This window comes from Urocitellus parryii, chromosome 3, assembly GCF_045843805.1.
Source record: "Urocitellus parryii isolate mUroPar1 chromosome 3, mUroPar1.hap1, whole genome shotgun sequence".
NCBI classification, from domain to species: Eukaryota; Metazoa; Chordata; class Mammalia; order Rodentia; family Sciuridae; genus Urocitellus; species Urocitellus parryii.
The window spans coordinates 31542714-31562071 of NC_135533.1; the positions used below are offsets into that span (position 1 = coordinate 31542714).

The window sequence follows — 19358 nt, forward strand, 5'->3', positions numbered from 1 at the left end:
TATAAATATCTATTGTTTAGATTTCCTCTATCTTCTCAACATACATTGGCATTCTGGACTTGGCTAAAATAACAGATGTTGACAACCTCAAATGTGAATATAGAAAATTTTAAATTGCATATGAATTTGTTCCTGCTTTCAATTTTTCAATTTTTGTCACATGCATCTCATTCACCCTAGATTTAGCTATGCTTTCATATCAGAAATAAGGAAACATGGACTTTGGGGGTCAAACTTGGGTCCTATTACTTTCATAAGACAGTGACTGAATAAATTAAAATTCTGGAGCCTCAGTGTCTTCCCCTGTGAAATGGATGCACCTTGCCTTTATTCCTTGGCAAGTATGCAAATTCAGTGTTTTGGAAAGAAGTTAATCCTACTTACAGCACTTTACAAATATGCTCAGGACCTAGAAAACATTTCATGATTCTTAGGTTACTTTCTGTCTTTGCAGAGTATCCCTGTTTCTTACCTTGACCTTCACCTGTGTCTTTTAACATTTCTCCCTTGGTCTACTTCCACCTTTCCCCCCCCACTCATGTCTTATAAGGCTTTGTGTATTCTTTATAATGGAAGTTCTAGAAGACAGCTCACTTCGTAAAGCATAATTTTGCACATATTTATGCTCCTAGGACACCTACCCTCCAGAGAAAAGGGTGGAGAGGGATATGGAGCATAATAAGTAGCTAGAGAGACATCCTCTGCCATTTATTCAGGAATAATAATTGCCTTCTCAAAGGTTGTTTTGAGAATTGAATGAGGTAATATTTAAGGGTTGTTTAGCCTGGTGTCTGGGCCATGGTAACCATTAAAGAAATGCTGCTATGACTGTTGTTATTGTTACCTGTCTGCTGAGCAGTAGAATCAGTACTCCTGGGCCTACTGTGACCCTTGGGGGACTTCCAAGCAAGGAGAGACACTGTGTGCTCGAGTCCTTGACTAGAGACCATATGCTGAGTTTGTACTCTTGATACTCACTACTGATTGCATGAAATTTCTAGGAAAATAACTAAAAGACCCTATCTTCCTTCCTTTTTAAGAGCCAGATTAGCAAGAATGGGCCTTTAAATGGAGTTTCTATTCTCCAGTAAGAAGTCTTGTGAGTATGGAAGGTCTTCAGGAAAATTTTTCATGAAGGCAATCCTTTGAAAGATACCAAAGAGAAGGGTTTAGAGTGGAGGCTTAGAGACTATGGTCTCAAGTCCTGCTTTGGCCATTTACTTCCTGTATGAGTTTTTATTTTTTATTTTTTTTGGTAGTTGTAGATGGACAGCATATCTTTATTTTATTTATTTATTTTTATGGGGTGCTAAGACTCCAATTCAGTGCCTCACACAGGCTAGGCAAGTGCTCTGCCACTGAGCTACAGCCCCAGCCCCTGTATGAGTTTTGAATAAGTTCTTTAATCTCAGACTCCAAATTCCTCATGTGAACAATGAAATAATATGAACTTTTCAAGAAGTCTGAGTAGTGAGTCCTCTGTGAGCCCAGGGCTAGAGCTCAACCACACTGCTTCCTTTTCTCTTCCTCTTGGAAAGATGTGCTCTTGGTTCAGTGTAGGCATCTCCCCTGCTAACCCTTTTGGGGGTTTCACTAGCCTGTGTCCCAAGAAACATCTACCCACCATTCGTGTTTTCTTTTTCAGTTCTACGCACTCTGCCATGTTCTTCTAGTTTGGCTGGATGCTAAAGAGATTTAAGACAGAGTTGGCTACTGGTAGCAGGCTGGTATTAAAATCGTTTTTTTGTTGCTACCCAACAGAATGTGTAAGAGAGCTGGCCCCCTTCCAAAGAAAAACTGAAGAAAAACTATTCAGTTTACTATGCAGATGCTTGAAAGTGATTTAGAACAACTACTCAACAGCTCGAAATTCCAAAGAGAAAGTCATCTTTACGACAAGTAAATGACTGACTCATTTATCCAGAAGATAAAGTGATTTGTTCTCTTGTGGAGGGGGAATTCAGTTTCCTTATTTACAAGGAACAAGGTCAGAGCTGAAGATGCTGTCTTCCAAATACAAAGCAAATTTGTAGAGGGTGTATTTCACTGAAAGCCAATGTATAAATTACATAAGCGGGGGAAAAAAGAATTATAGGGTCTTCAATTGCTTTCCAGGGTACAAAAGGACATTTGATTTTTTTTCCCTCTAAGCATAATTCAGTAGGAAGTGACACCCCAGGGAGCCAAGATTAGGATTTCTTGTAGGGCAAGAAAGACATTTTTCTAGGGGAGGGAAAGATAACGTGAGGGTTTGGGGGGCGGTAAGGATGATTTCTTCCATTGAAAAATGCTTATATGAAGCCCAGGATACAAGCAGTTCTCTTTGATTATCAAGCATATTTCTGCGCACAAATATATCAATATGTAAGGGCAAAGGTAGCTTTACAATTTCTCTACTGAAGTGGCTTATAAGTGGCAGTTGGATTGAAAGAGTGGCAGGAACTACTCAGAAACTACTTGTCTTGAATCTTTTTTTTTTTTTTAAACGGGTGATATTTATGCATTTAAGGATGAGATGATGAGAGGAAGTGTCTAAAACTCTCCAGCTGTCACCTCTGTACACAGAGGTGGTTTTTTTTTTTTTTCTAATTGTTCTTTTATGATGTGAGAGACTCCAGAGACTCGTGGGGGATGAAGCTCCCAGGGTGTCTATTGCTTTCCAGGAAGACAGAGGCAAAGAGAAGACAGTGGTGTTTTGCTTTGGGGTCTAGAGCAGTCCATTGTCATTTGATGATCCAGGTTCTGACAGTTGGCATCAAGTGATAATTTAAGTTTGCTACTTTTGAGGGTGTTTTTTGTTACCATTGTCTGGCGAAATTACTGAGGCCTGAGAAGGTGTGTCCAGTTGGTCTTAGTTCTAGAATAAGCCAGTGAGGAGAGCTGGGAGGCCGTCAAGCTAACAGGAGCCTTCCTGCCCCCAGAACCAAGTCTTCTGTCAGCAGAAAATACAGTAGTGAGAATGTCAGCAAAAACTAATGACAGCAGTGGAGACTTTGGACCTCTTGCATTTAAAGATTGCAGAAAGTTAAGATTTGAAACCACCTAATTTTTTTTTAACCCTAATGAAAGGAGAGAATTCATCTCCCTGTGATATGCAGGGATCTGCTGGGTGCAAATAGAAACACCAAACACATGAAGTTTGGCTCCCAAAGCACAAATGCTTTACATTCCCATATGCACAACTGAGTTTGAACTATTTTTGAACAGGGACTGGAAATAGGATTTCCAGATTAAAAAAAAATACCACTTACTAAGTTCAATGCGAATTTAGATATATAACAAATTTTTGCATAACCCCTTCTCAGGCAAAACTGGGGACATACTTATACGACAACTCATTTGTTGTCTGTCTGAAATTCAAATTTAACTGAGCAGTCTGCATTATTGTTATGTACTAAGACTGGCAACCCCAGCTAAGAAGTAGGTAACATGGAGCACGAGAGGAATAACTTTTAGCCACATCTATTCTGCCTCAGTTGCTCTGTGTTCTCAAGGAGGGGGAGGTAAGGAAACCTAGGGACAAATCAACTGTGTCGTTTGGATCCCTTGAAGAGCCAGTGTAGCCTGGGAACGAATGCAGAGCATAAAGGTCAGTTTTTTTGATGACCCTTAAACCATATGCTGAGCCTCCTGTTAAACTCTTTTTCTATAAATTCCATATATATATATATATATATATATATATTTTTTTTTTGATGCAGCACTGAGCACTGAACACACAGCAAGGGCTTTACCACTAAGCTATATCTCTAGCCCTTTTTATTTTATTTCTTGTGATAGGGTCTCTCTAAGTTGCCAAAGCTGGCCCTGAATTTGAGAGCCTCCTGTTTCTGCTTCCCAGGTAGCTGGGATTACAGGTGTGCATCATTGCACCAGGCTTAGAATAAGTATGTTTTTGATATAGACTAATTTTAGCTATCATGACTATATTGGTAACTTGTTTTTTTTTTTTTTTGATTCCTCAATTACAGAGGAATGAATGTGTCTGGAAGTCTTTATGGCATGGATGCTATTCCATATTGAGTATTAGCAAAATCTTTGAATTAACAAGGAAATTCTTTTGAATTTTAAACAAAAACCCACATTTCAGTTTCCTCATCTCCGTATATTAGGGGGACTGTTTTATCTCTAGGGTCTCTTGCAACTCTTAACATTTTGTTATGTTATGATGGCAGTTTATAACTAGTGCTCAGCCTTTAGGAAGCTTTAGCTTTTGTCTATGTCTTTTGTTTACAGGTACATCTCTAACATCCTCATCACAACCCCAAGAAAAGAGTAGCCCCATTTACCTCAATTTTCACAGACCATGGTGTTGTGAAATTACCTGCCCACCTCATGGTCATGAACCCAGATCCTTCCAGTTCACTTTCTGTAGGCTCCGGAATGCTGGGTCCTCAGAGGTCCACTAGCAGTGGGTGACTGGCTCCAGTAACCCTCTTACCCCATTATGGACTGAGGATACAGGGTTGCTCTTTGATTGCTGAAAAAGCCATGGTCAGTGGTACGACTCTGAGAACTGTACCCAGAACATGCTTGTGAATATGTCCTCCCATTAAATCAGTGTTCACATCTTGGTCATTTGGATCAGATCATGGGGCAGGTTATTTCTGATGCCTTTACTGATTCAGAACTTCAGTGTGTACATTGAGTCTGTCTTGGCTTGTGACTGAGCTTCTTAAATATGGAGAGTATTCAAAGAACCGTGTATTGGAATTGGGTTCCAGTAACCTATGAGACCTGACTGTGAAATTATCAGAAGTTTTGAGATCTGATTGTTACATGCAGCCATTATTAAAACTCAAATCATAATCTTAAAAGATAAAATATACTAAAAGAAAGCAAAAAAAAAAAAAACCCTGTTACTTCCTAATTCTATTCTCTGCATTTCCTAATTATTTTACTGTATATATCTGTGTTCTTGTCTGTATAGTGAAAACACTATAATACTGAGCAGGCCTTGATTTATTGTTTCATTGGTATCTAGGCTTAATAAATTAATGGAGGACGTGTTTCCAATACAGATTAAACTTAAACATGACCTGGTGATTTCTGTGTTGTAAATACTCTTATCATAGTCTATTTCAAGCCACCCAGGTGTGTGGGAAGGGATGGGCATATACAGATGTGTTAGATGCAGAAAATTCTTAAAAAAAATTTTTTTGGGGGGGGGGTAATATCCCCTTCTGATGATCCTCTCATCATATCTTCTTGTTCCTGATTCCCACTGAAGCTAAGTTTTGATGTATTATTCAGAGAACAGCCCTTTCCTTTGTCTCATATTTTTATAAGGAAAATTCTGGTCAGTAACCCCCAACAGCTTCTGTCCTGACCTTTTCACTCCAATTAACAGACTGACCAGTGGGGAGGAGGAAGTGGGTTTCCTCAATATACCTTGGACCTAGAGGATGTCTGACTGTTCTCTTTTTCTGAGTGGCAAGTTTCCAGGCACGAGTTCTGCTTCTAGGGAAGAGGCCTTTACTTTTGGGGAATAAAATTAATTTGGGGATAGAGTTAGTCAAGCTTTGTGTGGCCCCACAACTCAACATATAACACGTGGTCAGTTTCATCAGTATTAAAGACTGACAGCCTAATCTCCAATTGTTTGTCATCTTTCATTTCATTTTTAATGAGTTCTTAATTCAGAAGGGCAAGTTATTTATTAGGGTTCTAGAACCTTACACTCTGAAGCGAGAGGTCTTAAAGATGAGGGTGGATCAGCCCCAGTTACAAGTGTCCACCCATCCTCTATCGCACAATCTGGTCCTTTCCTGTTTCTGTTTGCCTGACTCCTGGTAACTTGGCCTTCTAATCAAATCTGTTAATATTTAATCTGTCTTCATCTCTGGGGTTTTCACAACCCCAGTGACAATCCAGATCTGAACACTCTGTTCATTTGGCATCTTTTACCCTGATATGTCTAGTTTTCTTTTCACTTTGGAGTTGTGCAGAACTGCATTTGAATCCTGGCTCTACCCTTTACTGATTAAGTGACCTGGAGTGTCAATTTTCTCCACCTGTGTTTTTAAACTTGCAAGGTTACAGCAAGCTAAACTGTAGAGATGCAACACAGTCCTTGCTTGGTACATAGGAAGTCCTTGAATTGTGGTAGCTACCATTCAAGTTTCCATCTTCCCTCCTCTTATTAGGATTTCTGAAGCTGGTCCTCGATCTTTTCCATTTATATACACTTAGAGTTTGCTCAGCATCCCAGCTTTAGCCAGCACATGCTTTGGGGGTGCACAAAGCTCCTCTCTCTCCACCTTGGCCTTCTGGTTAGAGCCATCTTCGTGCACATTTTTGATGAACATTAAGACATTACAGGTGAAATATCCTCCTGCTCTTTATCTGTTCAATGCCCAAATTCCTATGCCCTTCCAGGTTTCTCATGTCTATCGGGGGCACCCTATTTGTTCCTGACCTTAGGCTTTCACGTTGTATTCTCTACTGCCCATATCTGATTATTACGAGGCCACGCAGACTCTTTCCCGTGGCTTCCTGCTCTCCATTTCCAGGGCTAACCTTGATGTGAGCTGAGCAGCTGCTCCCAGCCCCCTCCAGCCTCTCCCTGCTCGCTGGCTGCCCTTGATGTGCTTGTTTTCTCCTTTGTGCTTTTGCTCATGGCGCTCAAGGGACACTTGATGATCTCTGAGTTAGTTCTTTTATTATTTACTGACTTATATTGCTCTCTAACTCTTTGAAATATCTGTCTTTTCTCCTCAGCTAGGTTGTAAACTCCTTGAAGACAAAACAAAACAAAACAAAAACCCAAAAAACAAAAAACAAAAAACAGGTCATAAACTTCTCAGAATTATTGTCATAGTATCAAACATAGGACTCAGTAAAGGCCTCCTAATAGCAGGAATAGATTGGCTCTAACCCTTCCCCAGGTCTTCACACTGGCTCTCCAGTGTCAGCTGCCTTTGTTGTACCTGCTCTTAGCTCTGACTATTTCCTGTTTGAGCTTACCACCATACACACACACACACACACACACACACACACACACACACACACACACTCACACTTACTAACTAACTTGGGCATTAAAATAATAATCTTTCTGTTATAATTTTTCATGAGACTCTAAGACATTAGGTACTCACTACTCTACCTTGAAAAATGTGAGGCTGGATGATCTAGGAAGAACTAGTAAAGGAAGTGGGAAAAAACTAGGTTTGTGATCTTTTTCTCAAAAATATGAAGTCAAGGGGTTGAAACCGACCAGGAAATTAGGAAGAAAATTTCTTTCCAGAGTCATTGACATGCAGAGGCATGACTTTCTTCTAATGGTGGAGGCCTAAGCGCCTTCTCCTTTTCTCACACCAGTGAGAGGTGTCTGAGGAGGATTCCTGAGAGAGCTTAATTTACGGTCTCTCTCTTCAAGGGGGAAAATAGGACTGATATGTAACTCATGATGAAGGAAGTGAAAGGAGCAAGTTTGTGACTAGAGCTGCTTGTCCAGTGGCATAGGAGAGAGAAGTGTTTACATTGGGAGTCAGAAGCACCTTCACTGGTGATGGGTCACTTCCCATGGCGGCTCCTCTAAGAAATCTTTCCTAACTGGCCACAATCCAAAACAGTTCTCTTTAGAACTTCTTTAGTTCCTATTTTTAAAAACCATGTAAAGTAACACTTACATACATGGGCCAACCAATTGACTCCATTGGTTTTTTCTCCCATCCTCATGATCAGTGTCTCACTAGGAACCAATGTATTTTATTTTGGGGGTATTTTTTTATATATCTTTACCATTATAATGTACTTGACTATGGTTGAGATAGATACAAACCTTATGGCCACTTCAAACGTCTGTTAAGTGAATTGAATAAATATACAGTTTGGTCTAAAATCTAAAATGAAATTATTCTTTCTTCTATGGGACATGTCAGCCACCTTGAATCAACTTTCCTGTGTTCTGGTTGGCCAATGAACTGTTGAACAGGGTGCTAATGAAATAACTAAGGTTCATATCATCTTTTATTTGTTCATGAAAGTTAAAATACCATAGTAACCAGTGAGTGTGGTTTAGTGTGTGACATTAATCCTCTTCAGGCATGTACTGGGAGATACCTTTGACCAACTCGCATGGTACTCTGACGTTTGCTTTATCTCATGATCATCAGTGAGCTTCGGTCCTTGGATTACTGACTTTCGGATTTTTGAGAACAAAATTTTCTGTAGACCTAGGAGAGTTTCCCAGGCAGCAGGAAGAATATTCTGAGAATATCTCTCTCAAGATTGCTTCAGTTATGGGCAGGGCAAGTAATTCTTCAGGATCCTAGCTGCTTTATTAGCACCTCGTTTTCACTGAAGATGGTAAAGGAAGGTAGTTTGCTTTTATTAATAGGCCTATCTACCATGAGACATATCAAAGAAATTAAGTTCTCCAGGGAGCCTAGCAGGACTAGAATCTGTTAATCACTTCCCTCCCTCCCCTGCACCTTTCTTTCTTTCTCCTGGCTTGATTTTAAACTCCTGGGCTCCAGGGATCCTCCTGCCTCAGCCTTCCAAGTAGCTGGGACTACACATGCACGTTACTGCAACCAGCCATGAGCTATGAATTCTTGATGTCTCTGTGAGCAGAAGGCATGAATCATATGTGTGCATTGAACAATGAAACTGTGCTTCCCCTGCAGGTGATACAGGCTTGCCATTCTTGTCCCAAAGCAATTGAAGTGGTGGTCAATGCCTATGAACACATCAGGTGGAACATAAAGTGGAGAAGAGCCATCCCGGATGATGACTTGGAGGTAAATAATCAATTTATTTCCTATGGTTTTCACTACCAAATATTGATAGACTGAAATTCAAGTATGGAAGGAAATTTCTAATAAAAAAATATGCTGATTTAAAATCTTTTGGATATATATTGAGGAGTGGTATAGCTGAGCATATGGTAGTTCTATTCCTAGTTTTTGAGAAGTCTCTGTACTGCTTTTCCAGAGTGGTCGCACTAATTTGCAGTCCCACCAACAATGTACAAATGTACTTCTCTCCCAGCATATTTGCTAACACTTATTACTATTTGTATTCTTGAGCATTGCCATTCTGACTGGAATGAGATCAAATCTCAATGTAGTTTTGATTTGCATTTATCTAGAGATGTTGAACATTTTTTCATTTCTTCTTCTGAGAAGTGTCTGTTTAGTTATTTTGTCCATTTATTAATTGGGATATTTGGGGGTTTTTTTGGTGTTAAGCTTTTGAGCTCTTTATATATTCTGGATATTAATGCCATATCTGAGGAGCAGGTGGCAAAGATCTTCTCTCATTCTGTAGGCTCTCTCTTCACACTCTTAATTGTTCTCTTTGCTATGCTTTTTGATTTGACGCCATCCCACTTATTGATTCTTGTTTTGTTTTGTTTTGTTTTGTTTTCTTGTGCTTTAGGAATCTTGTTAAGGAACTCAGTGGGCCTACATTTTCTTCTAGCAATTGCAAAGTTTCTGGTCTAATTCTTGGGTCTTTGAACTGCTTTTAGTTTAATTTTGGGTGAGAGATAGGATTTAAGTTTCATTCTTCTGCATATGGATAACCAGTTTTCTTAGCACCATTTGTTAAAAAGGTTATCATTTCTCTCGTGTGTTTTTGGCACCTTTGTCTAGCATCAGTTAATTGTATTTATGTGGGTTTGTCTCTGTATCTTCTATTCTGCTCCATTGGTTTTTATGTGTGTTTTGGTGCCAGTACAGTGCTGTTTTTGTTACTGTAGCTCTGTAGTATAATTTGAGGTCTGATATTGTGATGCCTCCAACATTGCTTTTTTTTTTTTGCTTAGGATTGCTTTGGCTATTCTGAGTTTCTTATTTTTCCTAATGAATTTTAGAACTGCTTTTTCTAGTTCAGTGAAGAATGTATTTTGATGAGGACTGCGTTGAATCTGTATAATACTTTTGGTAGTATGGCCATTTTGAAAATATTAAGCCTGCCCATTCAAGAACATGGGAGGTCATTGCATCTTCTAAGTTCTTCCATTCCTTTCTTCAGTGTTTTATAGTTTTCATTGTAGAGGTCCTTCACATCTTTCATTGGCTTAATTCCCAAGTATTTTATTTTATGTTTTTTTGAGGTTATTGTGAATGGGATAGATTTCCTAATTTTTTTCCAGCAGATTCACTATTGTAGTATAGGCAAGTGATTAATTTATATATGTTGATCTTATATCCTGCTGTTTTACTAAATTTGTTTACCAGCTCAAGAAATCTGGTGAAGTTTTTGCAGTCTTCTAAATTTAGAATCATGTCATCAGCAAACAAAGATTTCTCCTTTCCTATTAGTATCCCCTTAATTTCCTTCACTTGCCTAATTGCTCTGTCTTGAGTTTCAAGGACTATAGTGGAGTGGTAAGAGTAGGCATCCTTATCTTGGTCCTGGTTATAGAGGAAATGCTTTCAAGGAATGCTTTTTTATCCATTCAGTATGATATTGGCCCTAGGTTTGTTGTATGTAGCCTTAGAATGTTGAAGTAAATCCTCTCTGTCCCTAGTTTTTCTAGTGCTTTAAACATAAATGGGTGCTGCATTTTGTCAAATGATTTTCTGAATCTATTGAGATAAGCATGTGATTCTTATCCTTAAGACTATTTATGTGGTGGATTATGTGGTCTGTTTATTAATTTATGTGTCTTGAAGCAACCTTGCCTCCCTGGGATGAAACACAGTTTGATCTTGGTGCACTTTTTTTTTCTTTTCAAATTTTTATTAAGGGAAAAGAGATTGATTTGCTGTTTTATAACAAATTTTCCTATTCACCCATTTAAACAAGTGGGGAATACTTTTAGATGTATATTGTGCACTACCTTTTAAATGTGTTTTTGTATGCAGTTTGCCAATATTTTATTAAGCATTTTTGCATCTATGTTCATCAAGGTTATTGGCCTGAAGTGTCCATTCCTTGCTGTGTCTTTGTCTGGTTTTGGTATCAGGGTGATACTGGCTTCACAGAATGAATTCAACAGTGTTCCCTCCTTTTCTATTGAGGAGGACTGGTATTCATCTCCTTTAGAGTTTTGGTAGAACTTAGCTGAGAATCCGCCTAGTCTTGGGTTTTTATTTGTTGGAAGGCTTTTGATAGCTGCTTCAATTTCATTACTTGATATTGATCTGTTTAAGTTTTCTATATCCTCATGGTTCAATTTGGGAGGGTAGGATGTCTCTAGGAATTTTTACATGTCTTCCAGATTTTCTAGCTTATTGGAGTGTAAATTTTTCAAAATGCTTTCTGATGATACTCTGGATTTTAGTAGTGTCTGTGGATTACTGTACTAACTTTTAAATGCCTTGATGTAGTTATTGTTAGTCAGGAAATGGAGTATTGCAAACAAGCTATGAGTCATACAGAAAGCCCCTGGCAGAGCCAAGTTCACCTGTAGACTTATGTACTTTGCTGTCTCTGTAAAGCAGTCCTTCCCCAGAGCACCCTGTCCTTGCTTTTAAAATCACAGACTGTCCTCAACACACAGAGAGGCATCAAGTATAGAGTGCAAAGTTCCCTGGACTTAGAGGTCGATGGCTTAGGTGTGCAATTGTTTTCTGCTACTTATTAAGCTCTTTTACTTTTAAAAGTTGCTTCACTTGACTGAGCTTCATTAATCCTCTACTCCCACTAAATATATGAATTTGGAGGTCACACAAGACACATAAAGGACATGCAATAATATTAGATTAATTTGAAAAGATCCAGATAGCTCACGTAAGTATGTTTTCTCTCATTTCCTGGGTTCTGAGTTGTGCAGTATTATTTCTCCTCCTGGCTCTCTATGTACCTCCTTCTTACCTCCTCATCTCAGCTTGATGTTTAATTTTGTCTCAACATCAGAGACCCTAGAAGGCTGCCCTCAGGTATAAAGTGGGGATTGAATGCATCACTGTTGATTTTTATTCATATAAACAGTGGGGCCTTTGTAACGTTAACCTGTCTTGCCTTCCTTTACAGAGATACTTTGATTTCTACCACTCTCTCTTCACCGTATGCTGCAACTCTCCAAGAACCCTCATGCATTTATCGAGATGTGCCATTCGACGAGCATTACACAACAGATGCCACAAAGCAATTCCTTTGCTTTCTCTCCCATTGTCATTGAAAAAGTACTTGCTTTTAGAGCCAGAGGGAATCATTTATTAAGCCTTATGAGACAGCAGTTCCCAATCCTAGATATTTAAGTGGACTCGCTGGGTAGACACAGTTTGCATAAATAAAATGGTACTTGGGTTGATTATAACACTTCAGGGATTTCAAAACACTTTAAAAACACTATGTCATTAATCCTGGAGTATCATGGTGAGGGGAAATAAACAAGGAAAGTTAAGGAATTTTCAAAGACAAGAATGTGTTCACAAGGTACTGGTATGACAGTAACAGCTGACAGGTATAGTGCTCTTACTAGGTGCCGGAGACATCATGTTAAACTTTGCATATATTATCTCATCAGGGACCCATGTTTTCTTACAACCATTCTCACTCTCTACCTTATCAGTAATAAGTTTACATTACCATATAGTTCGCAACATAGCAGGTTTTGTGATGGGCCTCTTAAACTTGGCGTGTTCCTTCATGACCATTTAGCAGTAATTACTGTCACTAGTTTTGCAAACTCCTATTCCCCACACCAGGCTCCTCAATTTTAGTGAAGAATGCACATGAGCACAGGCAAAACAGGGAGATCTTTGAGTCTGATTAGAAACGAGAAGGGAAGACCAGTCCACTTAATAGTCAGGAATGGCCATTTCAATACACACCCATTAAGCGAGACTGGAGATGCAGAGATGAGTCAATGGGACTCCTCCTGCTCTCCAGGATCTCACCATTTAGCTTGAGGATCCGGACCTATAAGCAGGCAACTGCTATAGAAGAGATCGGGGCAAGAGTACAGGTGCAGACTCATGTTTATTGCTTTCAAAGTTGTGTTTCTGACATGAAGTGTGTGATTTTTCTTTGAAGCATGATAATAAAGAGTGAAGGGATTGTGTAAAGTAGAGGGATCTTCTGCTGTGGTTAGGGTAAAAGTATTTGAGTGTCTCTGAACATCCAGATATTGTCTTATTTTAGTTTCCTATTTAGTACCTTCCTGGATTCTTTGAGAAAAATAATACCCACTCAGTGACTCCTGTATGTAGCACAAGGAAGGTCAGGAAAGTGGGCTATTGATAGCAAGGGTGTAAGGGGAAAGACTTGGTCAGCTATTTTGCTCTTTTTATGTAATAGACTGACACGTGGAGTGTTTTAGCTAGAAGATAAGGAGCACTTTGCTAGTGACAGCTGGTTTCAGGAAGTAAATAGAGTTTTTGAAAATGGTACAAGTTTGAGAAACTTGGAAAGATAAGTGTGTTAATCAGACTTGCTAGAAAGAGGAACTTAGATAATTCACCTCTAGGTGTCTTGGTTTATGAGGCTAACTTTGCTTCACTTTTTTTTGTTCTTGCTAGTCACTTTTAGATAAGTTTATTGCCTCTTAGCATTGCTTTTTTTTATAGGTTAAAGCAGAAGTAATTAAGTGCAAACAAATATATTTGCCAGTTGCAAGCAGGTATCTTTTATTTGTGTGGTCCTCCATCATATATAACTTTGTATGCTTGTGTGTTGAATAGAGATGTGGTCAAATATTCCACTAGACTACCATTAGGCTGTGCTTCTGAACTGGGATTCTCCTACCCAGTTGTGCTCTGGAAGAAAAACCATAGGTAGATATAATAATCTTTTTGAAATATTAGTTCTACTCAACTAACTTAGGAGAATATGAGCTCTCTATCTTAGGACAGACTGCTGAATTTGCATGAATTATTCATATAAAACATGAACTTTCAAAAAGTAGTATACTTGTAGCGAGTGGTATAGAACACACGGAGGAACATTTGAAGGATTGCAAGCTCTCCTCCATTGTCGGGAATGTTCTGGCAGAAAAATCTGTGACATACTGACTTAGACAAGTAAGCTGATGCTGAGGAGGAGGGGAGGTGGTGTTCCTCCTATGGGGAGATAGTAATGTTTCCAGCTAGCTTGTGTGTGTTTAAACATCTATATCAATCTAGCATAGAATATGTGAATACTCATTTTGAAATGTTTATTTGTGGACTTAAAGTGAGCTTTTTTTTCCTTCATTTTTGAACTTTACAGAACTTAAATAAAGCTCTTCTCTTTCCTTTCCTCTTTGAGTGTTGTTTATTTACTGATAAAACTCATCTTCCTAACGCGGTGTTGACTTTTCAGCAGTGACACTTGAAGAACTTTACATATTTCATTGCTTCCTTCAACATTTAAAAAGAAAAAGAGAATGAAGCGTTGTGCCCGTGAATAAATAATGCTTTCTGAAGAAAGTAAAGGTTAAAGATGGTGGAAAAGCAAGTAAAACTCAGGCTAGTGCTACAGGGAAAAGAATGTTTTAATAATAATGAACAGATTGTGCTGACTCATTCTCCTCCACTTCTCACCTCTTCTGTTGTCCTGGGGTTTTTCATTTCCCCTCATTCTCACCATCCTCTCAACCCTGGGCAAAGCAACAGAAGAAATTACATCCTCATGATGCCTGTGTTGCTTTCTGGGAGAACTTCCTGTAAATAGACATCTAACGTCCTGAAGAAAAAGCCATCAATCTTCTGTAAGTTACACGCCAAATAGAGGCTATGATGTGAAGAAAAGACCACCTGTCCGGTTTTCTCACTTCTTTGGATCTAGTCAGACTCCTGTTTTATTTTTTAATCACCTAGTGTTACATCTCCACTTTGTCCTTCCATCCTGAACCCAGTGGGTTCTGATAAAAACACAGCAGTGGAAAGTCAATGGTAGTGCTCAGAAAAGCAACAAACCATTTGCAGTGGGTTATCAGTGTTGGAAAAGACAGCTGAGCCTGATATTAGTATGACTCATCTGATTGGGAAGAACTCACAAAAGTCCTAAGTTCAGACACTTTCAAAACTTTTTAAAAAAGGACTCTTGACTATTCACTCACTTTCTTTGAAATGCAAACATCGTACCTAATGCCTGGGAGGAACTCCCCGTCATTTTCTATAAGAGGATAAACAGGTGCATTAGTTCGATGTTCAGTGTCTTTCTATCTGGGCTCATAGATCAGCTCCCACTCGAATTTGACCTATAATCTAGGGGAAATGATATAATTATTCCCTTCCTTCACTGCCTCATTTGTAAAATGGGAATAATAGCGGCTCCTGTCTCATTGCACATTTATGGGATTATTTCAAGGGTTAAATTAATACATTAAAACACATAGAACTGAGCATGACAGTTAAGCATTTTACTATTGTCATTGTCACAATCATTATAATTTATGGATAGGTTTCTACCAGTGGGGTATTATATCCTTAGAGTGATGCTGTCACTGTGAGCGAGACACAAAGGAGTTCTGTTCACTTGGGGAAATGAAGCAGGCAAGCTCCTATCATCCCATCCCACTGTCCCACCAATGACCACTGGGAATCAGTGGGTAAGCAAGATGAACCAGGTTCTTGACCTTAGGCTTTTTTGAGATGAGGAGTGAGGGGTGGAAATAACATTGACGTGGAGGATTAGGAAACAAGCCAAATGGATTCATATTTGAAAATTTTCCCTTTGTAAGTGGGTTTATCAAGGAGGCAATGACTCCTTTTATTATTTTATGAAGGCTGTGGGGGATCAATTGAAAATTTGCCACATGGACAGAGAGGATTGTTCAGCTGCCTCCTTCTTCAATGGGGAAAAGAGTAGGAGATCACCATACAGTGGAGGAGTATGGATTAGCAATGAGGATCCTGAGGGTCACGGTTATTGTACATCAGAATGAATGAACAGGGACAGTTGGAGAATTTCATTCATTGATCCTTTTGCTTGCAAGAATTTATACAGTACTACTACACATACAGTTCTGGATTAAATGGGGATGGAAGGAGGGGAGTGTTTTTACCAAGTCTTTGTAAGATTCAATGTTTTTATTGATTAGTTTTTATGAGAAGCAAGAATAAAAAGATATATATTGTTTCTTTTTATTAGATACTATCTCACTGAACTATTTTTTCCCTATAGCCTGAAATAAAATGGTTGATTAAAAAATGATTTTCAAAATCTATATTTCTTTAATAAATTGCCTTCTTCATATTTGGTCACATCTGCCACCAAAAAGAAGCAATGCATAAAACATGCAAAACCAGTCTCCAAAACGTGGCTGTTTTTCTCTCTCTTTTTAGCAACATGAAGTGGATTAGGTGTGGTTAAGTGTGTTCATTACTAATTGGTTTTCTCAGATAGAGGTATGCCTCAGTGATATTGGATAACAGCTATGCAAATGTATGCTAATCCAGCCAAGGAAATGAAGTAGTGATGGCATTTGGTACTTTGTAAATTAAAGACGCCCCTGGATTAGTTTTTAGTGCTTATCAAGCAGGGAAGAGCAGACAAAACAGAACTATCATTGTGGGACGTGTAAGGCAATCTTCCACACAGATGATAGAAGGTTCAGGGGCCCAGACCCTGTCTGCTCAGAGACACGAGGGAGACACTCATTCCGTGTCCTGCTTCAGACTTGGGGGATCCAGAAAGTCAGTATTTGATTAACAAATGGTGGATGCCAAATGGAAATTATAATGTATTTTATGGAGGCAACAAGATGTAGAAACTGAGCTCTCCTTCTTTCTATCCTTCTCCCGGTCACGGCAGGATCAATTCCCTGGACTGCAACAACTGGATTGCCTACCCACTGGGTTCATCCAATAGGGAGATTAGCAGGATATTGGGACCCTTTCTGGCTCCCTTTCTGCTGGGCCCCTTGCTGGTGGCTGAATTTTTGACAAGGCCATACCTTGTGTCAAAAGTCTCTCTCCTAAGCTAAACCATTCTCCCTGGCTGATGGTAACTGCCTCCTCCATCAAATCCTTCAGATCTAGGGATAGTTAAGCTTTCTTAACTATGTTTGGTTGCTTTTGTCCCTGTTCCAAGTGCCTCATCTTCTTTCCTTGATGTTTTTTTTTTCTTTCTATGCTACCTACACTTCTATAATTAAATTCCCTCTAATCATCTCTATTGAGTATATGTTGCTTCTCCGATGGGGATCCTGACAGGTGCACATGCATAACAGTGAGCCTGATGGGTGGTCCTGGTCCTAAGAGGTGTTGGAGTGGAAGGCTGAGAGAGGTTGCTGTGAACCAGGGCAGGCTGCATGCAGGCAGATGACCTGGGTTGACCTGAAGAAGGGTGGGGTCTGGGTAACCTGCTGTGCATCTGTCATTAGCGAGGATAGCGTTTATCAATAGTGAGTAGCCCTCACTAAGGTTGGAGCTGGGATGTACAATGACACTCACCATCACCAATGACACAAACTTGATGGAATAGAAGGGGAGCATTGGTGTCACAGAGAGCAGTGGAAGACGTTGGAAGGACTGGTTGGGACCAAATGGTGAAATGCCTTGGATCATGAGGAGCACCCAGGGGAGCCAATAAATTCATAAGCACCTTCGTAATTATACTTCTCCCCATCTTGCAACTTGTATACTAATAATTTTTATGATACAACTATGTAAAATTTATGGAGCGGTTTATTACTTTAAAACATTGTCATGATGTTTCAGAGCAGATAATTGCCTTCATCATCACCATTAATTCATTTTCCATGTCAAAATAAATCAATAAATAGATATGTAAATAAATACATAAATTCTGAAGCTTTAGAAAGACATATGTCAACATACCACTAGTGAATCATGTAAAACACTCCAATCCTATGGGCTGATTTATTGAGTGGAAAGTGGGATTATAGCTTTGCCTTTTTTAAATATTAAAAGCTATCTATTATTTTTTTATATTGGGGATTGAACTCAGGGACACTCAACCACTAAACCACACCCCCAGCCCTGTTTTGTATTTTATTTACAGACAGGGTCTCACTGAGTTACTTAGAGCCTCATTGTTGCTGAGGCTGGCTTTGAACCTGCAATCCTCCCGTCTCAAGTCTCCCAAGTGGCTGGGATTATAGGTGTACACTAAAAGCTAACTATTTTTTTAAAAAATTATGTTATAAAAAGGAATCTTTTCCAGGGCATCTGAGGATACAGAACAGAAGCAAAGTTGGAGTTGTGGGACTGCTAGCTCCGGTTCTCAGAGTGGCAGTTTTCAAGTGATGAATTGTTTACGGAAATGCTGACATAATTACAGTCCTGCAGGGGTCCCAGACGTCCCAGTACTTCGAAGTCAGACGGACAGTGAAAGGCCCCTGAGGATGATCCATCAGGGAAAGTTTAGGCATCAGCAAATTGTTTCTCAGTAACCTCTCTGGCTAATTCGGTGGTAAAGAAACAAAAAAACCTGGGAGGGTTTGCTTCTTGTGTTAGCACTGCAGTAGGGGCTCAGGGATAAAAATAAGGACTTTGGGTTTCAATGGTTTGGTTTTTTTCCCCTGGTCGTGCCATTATTGTCTATATGACCTTCAGTCAGTTTCTAAACCCAAGTGTCAATGTAGATAATAGTGATTAAAGACCTGACACACAAGGCTCTTTAGGGAATTAAATAAGATGACATAAGTAATTCATTTTAAACAGCATAATGTATGTAGTTAATCCCCAATAAATGGTCAGAAAGTACCCTTCTCTGCTATGTGGTTGATCATGTAGAATATAGAGAATACAGGGCAGAGTTTCTAAGACATTTATATGCACAATACACAAAGACCAAAGACAAAGACAAAACCTTTTTTTTTTTTTTTTGTACTGGGGATTGAACCCAGGGGCCCTTTACCACTGAGCCACATCCCTAGCCCTTTTTATTTTTCTTTTGAGACAGAGTCTCGCCAAGTTGCTTTGGGCCTTTGCTAAGTTTCTGAGGCTGCCCTTGAATTTGTGTCCCCTCTTCCCCAGCTTCCAGTCTCTGGGCTCACAGGTGGGCATCACTGTACCCAGCCCAACGTTTGATTTTGATTGCTCTTTAACCGTTCACCGTTTTCCTGAGGTACTAACTCACTCTCTGAAGTCAAGGGTTCAAACTGACTTGTCAATCGTTCTCTGCTTGTGGCAGTGTGGTCTGAAGGAGGCACTGTGGGAGAACTTCCGCCTGCCCTGAATCAAAGCGGTTACTGGCGGCTGGAATGACTACAGGGAGCTCTCATTTCTAAAACGGACCCTTAAGAAATCTAAACCTAAAGGCCCAAGGAAAACAAATAGATAATCTATAGCAACTTTCTTTTATCTCCTGGTTGTAGTTTCAAACAAATCAACTCTGCTGTTTATTAGAATGAGATCTGGGTAGAGGGAAGAGATTTGGCCTGTGGGAATCTTATGGGAAGGAAAAACAGAAGAAGAACAACACTGCAGTGAGTTTCTCTCTCTGTAGCCCTGAAGTAGCCAATTTCATTAATCATTCTGTTCATTCAGTTTCCCTTCTTTCTT

General features: G+C 39.4%; 1 protein-coding gene across 1 annotated transcript in view; it reads left to right on the top strand.

The window, feature by feature from the left end:
• Positions 1–14142, top strand: part of Asb4 (ankyrin repeat and SOCS box containing 4) — a 57693-nt gene extending 43551 nt beyond the window's left edge. The window contains exons 4-5 of the mRNA XM_026391532.2: positions 8637–8750; positions 11935–14142. Coding sequence (XP_026247317.1) covers positions 8637–8750; positions 11935–12123 — 303 coding nt within the window. The 3' untranslated portion in view covers positions 12124–14142. The remainder of the gene's footprint in view (positions 1–8636; positions 8751–11934) is intronic.
• Positions 14143–19358: the final 5216 nt, after the last annotated feature.